This window comes from Dysidea avara, chromosome 3 (assembly GCF_963678975.1).
Source record: "Dysidea avara chromosome 3, odDysAvar1.4, whole genome shotgun sequence".
Classification (NCBI taxonomy): Eukaryota; Metazoa; Porifera; class Demospongiae; order Dictyoceratida; family Dysideidae; genus Dysidea; species Dysidea avara.
This window is the reverse complement of record NC_089274.1, coordinates 14,646,061-14,656,856: the sequence shown is the minus strand read 5'-3', so window position 1 is coordinate 14,656,856 and position 10,796 is coordinate 14,646,061. Positions and strand designations below refer to the sequence as shown.

The window sequence follows — 10,796 nt, the reverse complement described above, 5'->3', positions numbered from 1 at the left end:
CTACAGTGTAGGAGTTCACTTTCAAGTAAAATTGTGACTCCCACCTGTACAAAGTTGTGTAATTTTTTGCAAGCACACCTGCACCCCAGTAGTACTACATCCATCAGTGTATTAAGCCTGTGCAGGATACTATTGTGATAAATGACTGGCAGTGTAAGGATAATCATTCTAAACGTATAATGTTGAAATAGTATCAACTCTATAGATACAATAATTATAGTCTCACGTACATATTTCCAGCTATAGCCCACCAAAATTATCCTTATTTCCACACTAAAAGCATTGTAAGTTGATGTCAAAGTATTTACACTGAGATGGCACACATTCAGAAAAGAATGTTGCACAAATAAAGTTAAGAATCAGAGAAAAACATTACAAGATTGCACTAAAAAGGTTAGCAAAGAAAGTCACCAACTGGAATCAAATCCAGACCTTGCATTTATAAGGTGCATGCCGTGATCACTCCGCTAAACCTCCAACATTAATGGAAGAGCATTAAAAACCAACATGCATACGTTTACTTGCAGTTTGCAGAAAGAGTTCAAGCAAAGTTTTGTCTACATCATTGCATTAATCGCACTGTAAATGACGAACAATAGCAGTTAGCTAGAAGCTTCAAATGACTTAGGTGATGAGGGTTTTGTTTGATACAGCAACTGCTTCGATACATGCATTGGTTAGCAAGATAATTGTCTGATGTCAAAAGGAATGTAGACAGACAGACGGCTTTTCAGCTTTATATAAATACATCATTCATACATATAGTGCATAACTATTGTTCTAATCAAGTGTATCAAAAGTCAGCAAAGATCTGAATTCTTTTCGAGTAATTGTCAACTAAGTGTACAGTATCGCTATTGGGATCAACAGCTATGGAATAATAATAAGAAGCGCACCACCTTGTGTGCTCACAAGAACCAGTAAAGAGGTGGATGACATTACCATATTTGTCAAAGACAATGACATGATCATGGTTATCTGTGACAAAGACAAAGCCATTTCTATCAGTGGCAAGGCTGATAGGTTGATCCACTCTAGTCCTCCTATCGCCAACTGTAGCACCTACATACTGGCCATCAGGAGTAAAAATGCATATGCAATTTCCTTGAAAATCAGCAACAAGTAATTGATTATTGGCATTAACTGCTACATCATAGGCACTTTTTAAATTATCAGAACCAAAGGAGGTACAGAACTGACCATCACACCGGAACACAAATATGCAACCTGTATATATATATATTTGTTGTTGTGTGTAAGTGCTCTTGGAATCAGCAACATACACTTTTCCACAATGTGTTGTGATACCTCGTGGAGTTTGTAGCTGATCATTACCTGAATCAGCACCTCTAAACTGCAGCAAGTAGTTACCATGGACATCAAACTTCTTCACATACCCACTGTCAGTCACATACAAGCAATTATTAGCATCAAATGCAACTCCTTGACAACTATGCAATTCAACATTATTACCAGGGTGTTTCCTGATATTCTTCACTAACTGATTCTGACCATCAAATATATACACCTGGTCATCAGTAAGTACTGCCCACAAACCACACAAGCTGAATGCAATGTTTTGAGGTTGACCTACAATGCTAGAATCTTCCACAACTTTGCTAGGCATGTCTAAGGCTGAATAATTCCTACATATTTCAATTGTGTATGGGCTTCCTGTAATTTGTTTTCCATCAACAGACACTATTAATTTTGCCTTTCCAACTTGTTTACCAACAAATGAAGCAGTATAGCTACCATCATTGTTGTCCTGAACTTGTGCAGCTGTCACCTCTCCTGTACCGGCTTCTAATTGCACAGAAACTTGTTTACCACAGCTATGATCTTTTGAACCTTTCAGCAGTAGCACTGCTTTAGCTGTCTTATTTATGCAAATGTAATCAGGCAATAGCATCTCTTCATCGGAATTAGCCGAAATGGGACCTACAGAAAGATGGCAAAATTCAGGCAATTCAGATTTAGAAGGAAAGAATTCAATTTTATCCATTTCTATCGGTTGTAGATTTATTTGCTCATGAGAGGACTCCAACTTCAATAACCATTTATTAACCAACTTCTTTTGTTTAGTGTATGTATCATCATCATCATTAGGAGCCTTCATTAGGGAATCATCTTTCATTTTTAAACCCTCCATTTCTACTTGTACCAGCTCCACTTCATCAAACTGTGCTGTCAGTGTTTTTATTTTCTGTGACACTACCTCATGTAGTTTTTGCTTCACTTGATCTTTTTGTTTCATCAACTTCTCAACTAGTTCATCATAATGTAGATCAATTTCCTTGTTCACTTTATCATCTTGTTCCATTATCTTCGTCATTGTAGCTTTGATGTTGTCATGAGCTTTAGACAGTCTCTTGATCATTTCTTCTATTTTACCATCAATTTCCATTACTGTATTGTCAATATCCATTGGAGTTGATTATCTGTAAAATACTTAGCTAATATCACAATCATGCAAATTGCACAAATTATAACATAACAACTGAGAATCAATTTAAGACTCCATCAGGAATATATGCAATAACTGAGGTACAAAATAATAGCACTGTTCTACAACTGAAGCCATATATATGTAGTATCGCACTGACTACACCATTACAAAATCATTTTGATATATACAATATGATAGTACTGTATATTAGGGATCATGGGGTTTTCTGGCCAAAATTTCACCTAAAATTAGCCTCACAATACCTCCCAAGCCCAAAAGTGCCTTCAGTATGACCTAAAATGCTTCCAAAACGTTGCTACGATTTTTTTCTCCTACTGACTGACTGACTGACTGTCTGATGCCTTCAGACAAGCATAACTCAATAACAGCTAAGGCTACAGGCTTGATTTTTACACTGTTCAACGTTGCTTTAGCCTGACAGGTGCCTTTTGGCATACCGCAGTACATACAATGCATACTTCATGGACTTACCTGTGTCCTCCTTTGTGTTCCATTTATCTTTGCTAACAGTGCAAGGTGTCGATTCATGGTAGTGCTGTGTGATGACTTACCTACTTTTGTAATGGGTTTTCCGTTGTGACTGGATTGATTGCAGAGGCCCTTCTCATAGTGTTCTTCATTTGTAATGCTGTGTAAAGAGCTGAACATATTAGTAGCTGAAACGAACCATAATGGCCACTTCACTATTTCAATAATTGATAGTTGGGTTGCATGTTCAGACGAAAACAATAAACCTGGTGCTGATTTCCCTTCCCTCATTTCCTAGTTAGCTTTTAGGTTTTGTTTTTGTAGTTATAGAGTTAGCTTGTACGTGTGTAGTAGTTCAGTTTGGTAGCTAGTTGTATAGTTGTTAGTCTTTTGAATTTCAACTTTTTCTGTATTCTTTTCCTCATAGATCATGGGGAAAAAAGCCTGGTGCCATTCTTTCCATTCTAATACGGTATGCACAGGTTCACCAGTCATAGTAATGTTACTAACAAACAAGTATAGGCAAAATTAAGAAATTTAAGTTCAATTTGGAATCACAGAAGTGAAATAAAAGAGGTTATACTAGTGGACATTTAATCCTTAATTTAGTCATGTACGAATATGGACTGAAGTAGGGATTTAATGTCCACTAGTATATCTTTAGGTGTACGTGATCTCCCTTGTTTCACTACTATTTATTTCTATGATCCCTAATAGAAATTCCTATTTTTTTCCTTATATATTATTAGCTTGCACATTAATTATGACAGCATAGCTAATTTCTTAGACAGACTGTTGATTTAATTAACTAAGCTAACAAACTACCTTAATTTTTATAAAATAGCTAGGGTGAAACATGAAATGAAAGGTTACACAATAAAATCAATTGATGGAAATTAAATCTGCATGGACTCATGCCTTATTACCAAGGTGGCCACTATAAGTGCGGTCCTACTGTAGATGAACTTAGTCATACCACAAACGCACATACAAAAATTCTAGGTACATAATTTTCATGGATGTTTATTTTCATGAATCTTTGTTTTTCCTATTATATAACATAATTGACAAGTACACAAAAATTTTGGAATTTTCAACTAGAGTAGGAAGCATAGTACATCGATAAAAAGTACTGAAACAAGCTGGAGTAGTGCACGATATTATATCACATGCAGTTAACAATAGAAGTGTTATATCCCTACTGTGCTCAAGATACCATAATGGATATGCACAGTAGGGATATAACACTTCTTATTGTTTTACTGTGATTTAATATCGTGCACTACTCCAGCTTGTTTCAGTACTTTTTATCTATGTGCTATGGTCCCTACTCTACTTGAAAATTCCAAGGTTTTTGTGTACCTGTTTGCTAACTTTTTTGTAAAATAAAATTATTATGACTGGTTATCCCACGCATACCTCATCAAAGGAAAGAAATGGCGCCGTGTGCCCTAGCTATCAATTATCATCTGAAAAGTAAAGTATCCCTGATTATGCTTCGTTGTCAACTATGTTCAACCCGTTACACAGCATTACAAAACAAAAACTGTTCAAAAAACATCTCTGCAATTAAAGTAGCCACTATGAAAAATACGGAAAATTTCTGTTACAAAGGGAAGCCATAATTGGCTACCGCCAAATCCAACACCTTTCACTGTCAGCAAAGATGAATGGGACACAAAGGAGGACACTGGTAAGCCCATGAATAATGCATTGTACATACTGCGGTATGCCAAAAGGCACGTGTCCGGCTGAAGCGATGTCGAACAATGAAAAAATCAAGTCCATAGCTTTAGCCATTAGTAAGCTCCACTTGTCTGAAGGCATCAGTTACTCAGTCAGTCAATCAGTCAGTCTCTAGAAACTTCCATTTAATAAATTTATTTTAAAACTCCATAGCAACTTGTTGAAAGTGTTTCAGGTCAATCTGAAGGCTTGTTTGGGCTTAGTTTACCTAACAAATACTGCCTCATCATCAGGGAAAGTGAGGCTGGTTTTTGGTGATGTTTTTTTCATGGGCTACGCCCAATCCTTTGTGGTCCCTATACTTTACATTACTATCGTACTGTATGATAATCCTCAATTTTCAAAGATGAATTATTATTAAGTTTTAGCAGACAGTTAACAAACTGTGAAAACAAGTCCCTTGAAAATATGTTAGTAGATGCTAAGCAATTTCAATGTATTAACATTGTGACAATACATTGAGCTAGACCATCTAATGTTTATGAGAGGTGGAGTAGATACTCCAAGAAATCTTAATGTGCACAATGACATAACTACACAAGTATACAGAAAAATTTGGAATTTTCAACTGGAGTAGGGACCATAGCATATCGATAAAAAGTACTGAAACAAGCTGGAGTAGTGTATGATATTAAATCACAGTAAAACAATAAGTGTTATATCCCTACTGTGCATTTCCATCATGGTATCTTGAGCACAGTAGGGATGTAATACTTCTTATTGTTTTACTGTGATTTAATATCGTGCACTACTCCAGCTTGTTTCAGTACTTTTTATCGATGTGCTATGGTCCCTACTCTAGTTGAAAATTTCTAATTTTTCTGTGTAATTGTTTTGATAACTTTTTTTGTAAATAATTTATTATGACTGGTGAACCCACGCATACTACATCTGAAATAGCACTGTGCGCCCCAGCTATATCAATAATCATCGTCTGAAAAGTGAATTATCCATTACACTTCATTGTCAGCTATGTTCAACCCGTTATACAGCATTTCGGATCAAGAACTGTTCGAAAAAGGTTGAAATAATCTCCACAGATGAAGTATCGTACTTAAAAATAAGTATTTTTGTCACTATTAAATTGGATAACAAAATTTATTGTAATCAAAAATACTCCAAAGAGCACAATAGAGGTGATACCGTAGACTCTGGTTATTAGGCGCATGCGCTTATAATTTTTGGAGGAATTATTTGTGAAATTTACTATGCTTGTTAATTAAGCGCATGTGCTTATAAATTACAGTAAGGAATTTCTGTTAGGAGGGCATTTAGTTGTGCCCACTGCAGTTTTCAAGCGATTTGAACACCAGTTAATAGTTTGCTTTAGTCGTGGAAATGGAAATCCTTAGAAGTCAGGTAGCTACAGCTATTGTTATTACAGACAGCAGTATCTGCACCTGGCAAGGCATTGAGTGTGCTGTGACATGTCTGATTCGTTCTGACAATTTTTTGTTGCAATTCTATGTAGTAAGGCGATTTCAACCATTTGTGCTTAACAAACAGGTGTCTAGCACAAGTCTACCATATGTGCTTAACAGGCAATATGTGCTTAATAACCACGTGTGCCTAATAACCAGAGTCTACAGTACAGCAGACTGTTCTCATCACAGTAGAAGCTACTGTAGTTATCTAAACCCATTAATATTCTAGTTTCTGTACTTCTATAATGGAAAATAGGTGAATCACAAGTAAAATAGGAAGAACAACAATGAGGTTTCTCTGCCTGGAGTGTCATCTGTATTAAAGCATCAACACAAGCTCGTGAACAGGAGTGAGATCTCTTGCACCTAGAATAACTCTGGAGAAGGAAGCTGGCAGAATGAAAGTTCAAAACACAAATGGGCACAGCAGATGAATAATAGTGGAAACAATAGACATTTGCAAGGCCCTTAGTCTAGCTTTAAGGCCCTGAATCACATAATCAGCGGCAACATTTACAAGTACACAAAATATTTTGGAATTTTCAAATAGAGTAAGGACCATAACACTTCAATAAAAAGTACTGAAATAAGCTGGAGTAGTGCACAATATTAAATCACAGCAAAATGATAAGAAGTGTTATATCCCTACTGTGCTCAAGATACCATAATGGAAATGCACAGTAGGGATATGACACTTCTTATTGTTTACTGTGATTTAATATTGTGTACTACTCCAACTTGTTTCAGTATACTTTTATCGATGTGCTATGGTCCCTACTCTAGTTGAAAATTCCAAGTTATTTGTGTACTTGTTAACTTTTTTTTTGTAAAATAAAATTATTATGACTGGCAGGGACTTCAGAGTAAAAGTGGTAAGGCTCAGTCCGGGGGAATGCCCCCCATTTTGAGATGCTATTTGGAGGCACTCTGGGCTGTAGTACTGTGTGCAAGGTGCTAGCTAGTTAGCTAACTACCTGCTGACAGGTGTTCAATGACAAACTGGAGACTGATTAAAAAGTACCTCCATAATATTGTTTAACTCTTAAACCTTATCATTTGAGTTTATTATCTAAAAGATAAACTGTAATGAATGCTCCCAAAGCAGCTACAAAGATAAACAAAGTCAATGCTAGTATAATTGTAATTATTTCTAGAGGCGCTAAAACGAACGAAGTCGACATGAAGTTGTTCCGAATGAAAGACAGGTTAGTTTCTGTTTATTATTGCCATTAAATAAATGTAAAGTATTGTTTGCTAATTACTTTTAGTTTTGGTTTCATCAAATTTAAAAGTTTTTTTTTAATTTCAGCCAAAAAGTGGTGAGGCTCTGGCCTCACTGGTCGCACCTACTCTGATGCCCTTGATGACTGGTGAGCCCATGCATACTGCATCAAACGAAAGAAATAGCAACGTGCAACTGTGGTATGCCAAAAGGCATGTGTCCAGCTGAAGCGACATCAAACAGTGAAAAAGTCAAGTCTATAGCCTTAACTGCTATTGAGGTACACTTGTCTGAAGGCATCAGACAGTTAGTCACTAGAAAATTCTATTAATAAATAAATTTTAAAAAAATCACAGCAACTCGTTGAAAGCGTTTCAGGTCGATGTGAAGGTTTGTTTAGGCTTAGTTTTACTTAACCAACACTTCATCATTGTTGAGGCTGGTTATTTGGGTGATGTTTTTCATGGGCCACGACCAAACCTTTGTGGTCCCTACTATAACAGTATTATCATACTGTATGATACATACAAGTTTAGGTTCAATTAAAATCAAAGAAATAAAAGGTAGGAAACAAGGGAGGTCGCCTACACCTGAATACAATATACGTACTAGTGGACCCTACTTCAATCCATACCCATGACTGAATTAGGGATTAAATGTTCACTTTAGGGTAAGCAACCTTCCTTGTTTTACTACTTTCTATTTCTTTGATCCCTAATCAAACTAAAATTCCTAATTTGTCCTTGTTTGTTTGTTATTTTTTGTAACATTATTATGACTGGTGTACCCATTAGAAGAAAGAATGGCAGCACCAGGCTTATTGGCTTTCATCTGGACATGCATCCCAACTATCAATTACCAAAATAGTGAAGTGGACATTACCTGTTGGGATGAAGCAATGTCGAACTGTGAAAAAACTAAGTCTGTAGCCTTAGCCACTATCAAGTTGTATGCTTCTCTGAAGGTATCAGTCAAGTCAATCAGTCAGGTCAGTCAGTCAGTCAGTCAGTCAGTCAGTCAGTCAGTCAGTCAGTCAGTCAGTCAGTCAGTCAGTCAGTCAGTCAGTCAGTCAGTCAGTCAGTCAGTCAAAAGATTGTGGCCAGTGGCGTAGCTAGCCCAGAGGGATTGGTTGGGCACCACTGTATGCGTACAAGCTGCAGCAATCAGCATGTGAAGCATACTGCAGCTAGGAGGGTCTGGGGGCATGCCCTCCCCCCCCCCCCCTCCCAGGAATTTGTTTAGAAAATTACATGTTGACATTTAATTTGGTGGCATTTTACAGCTAAAATTTGCCATCTCTTAGACTCTAGTAGGACACTAGCTGTACGAACGCTTTGTTTGCATAACAACAGTGTTGGGAGTAACGTGTTACTTATGTAACGCATTACGTAATATTATTACTTTTCTGGTAACTAAGTAATATAACGAAATACGCTATAAAAACAGGTAATATAACTCAAGTTACTTTACTTACTAATGTAACGCGTTACCAAAGTAATATAGTTACTGTAACGAATCTAATATTACGTAATATTATTACTACAAGTAACGAAGTTACTACTCTCGTTAGTAATCCACTGAGTAACGCCTAGCCACAACGAAGTAATGAAGCCTACTGAATGAAGCTTATTCACCAGCTTCACCAACATTTCCACATTGTCCAACAACGCAATCATGTCACGTGATAAGGTGGTAGTTTCACACGTGATAGCTTAAGGCTGTAGACACAAAGTAATATAATATGTAATATTATTATAGTTACTTTATTTTTTGGGTAATATATAACTGTAACTAAATAGTTCTGTTGCAAGTAATATGTAATATATAACTAGTTACTTTTACAAAGTAACTCGCCCAACACTGCATAACAATTGTTATTAGTTACGTATGTAGTTGTACGAGGTTTCATATTGCACTTTGTATCGCATAATTTAGCTATAGCTAGCTACATACAGTGAGTGGGTAAGGCACTGGAACTGATTGGTTGGACCTGTGCCCTACCAATACCCACCTTAGCTATGCCACTGATTGTGGCAACCTATTGGAAGCATCTCAGCTTATGTACTGAAGGCATTTTTGGGCTTGACTGATATTGCCAAGGCACCACAAAGGCTGGTTTCTGGTCAATACTTTTTTTGAGGAGGGTGGGGGGGAAGGGGAATGGAGTGGCTAGCCACTCACCATGCATAGCACTCAGACATGCAAAATGATTCTATAAATAAATCTCTTTCGTTACACATGTTACATTATTTGTATATTTTGTCATCAGTGTTGGTTACATAATATTATTACTTTTGTGATAACTAAGTAATAATGTTATAACGAAATACGCTATAAAAACGGGTAATATAACTCAAGTTACTTTACTTACAAATTTAACGCATTACCTAAGTAATATAGTTACTGTAACGAGTCTAATATTACGTAATATTATTACTACAATTAACAAAGTTACTAATTTCGCTACTTATCGTTTGAGTAATGCCTAGCCACAACGAAGTAACAAAGCCTACTGAATGAAGCTTATTCACCAGCTTCTTACTTAAAACCAAGATTTGCACATTGTCCAACAACACAATCATGTCACATGATAAAGTGGTAGTTTCACACGTGACAGCTTAAGACTGTGGACACAAAGTAATACAATATGTAATATTATTATAGTTACTTTATTTTATGGATAATATGTAACTGTAACTAAATAGTTCAGTTGCAATAATAATTATGTAATATGTAACTAGTTACTGTTACAAAGTAACTTGCCCAACACTGTTTGTCATTATGAACTAAATCCCTGCATTGCACGCCAATCAGATTCCAATGCTACCCAGTCTATCACCTTGTAGTAGCTGGTGGCACTATGCATTAATGAATTTATCTAAAATAAATCGGCAGTATTAGCTACCACCACCAGGCAGAAGAGTTCTAAATGGGTCTGCTTTAGGGCTGAGTCAAATTTACTTTTATATATCTTTATTCTTTTATATTTGCCAGCAAATAACGTGACTGCATCAAAATTAGTGAAGTAGGTTATGTACTAGCAAGTAGTGAAAAGCATACAGGGAATATTATAGCTATGAAAATGTTTCTTCTAGCTGTGGAGCAGGTGATCAGTAGAAGATGATTATTCACATTTACTTATTCAATACAGCAAACTTAAGTTATGTATCATACAACAGAAAGGAATGTGCAGTATGTGTACAATTTTGGGGAAGTTACTTTGTAAAAGTAACTAGTTACATATTACATATTACTTGCAACTGAACTATTTAGTTACAGTTACATATTACTCATAAAATAAAGTAACTATAATAATATTACATATTATATTACTTTGTGTCCACAGCCTTAAGTTGTCACGTGTGAAACTACCACTTTATCACGTGACATGATTGCGTTGTTGGACAATGTGCAAATCTTGGTCATAAATGAATAAGCTAGACTTCACTACTTTGTTGTGGTTAGG

General features: G+C 36.1%; 1 protein-coding gene across 3 annotated transcripts in view; it reads right to left on the bottom strand.

The window, feature by feature from the left end:
- LOC136249524 (tripartite motif-containing protein 2-like) overlaps positions 1–10,796 on the bottom strand; it is a 16,310-nt gene continuing 5,514 nt past the window's right edge. Inside the window, exons 2-3 of one of the 3 annotated variants that reach the window (XM_066041564.1) lie at positions 10,094–10,208; positions 1–2,441 (exon numbers count right to left, since the gene is read on the bottom strand). In XM_066041564.1, coding sequence (XP_065897636.1) covers positions 794–2,428 — 1,635 coding nt within the window. In that variant the 5' untranslated portion in view covers positions 2,429–2,441; positions 10,094–10,208 and the 3' untranslated portion in view covers positions 1–793. The remainder of the gene's footprint in view (positions 2,442–10,093; positions 10,209–10,796) is intronic. The other 2 variants (XM_066041563.1, XM_066041562.1) reach the window with 2 other exon arrangements.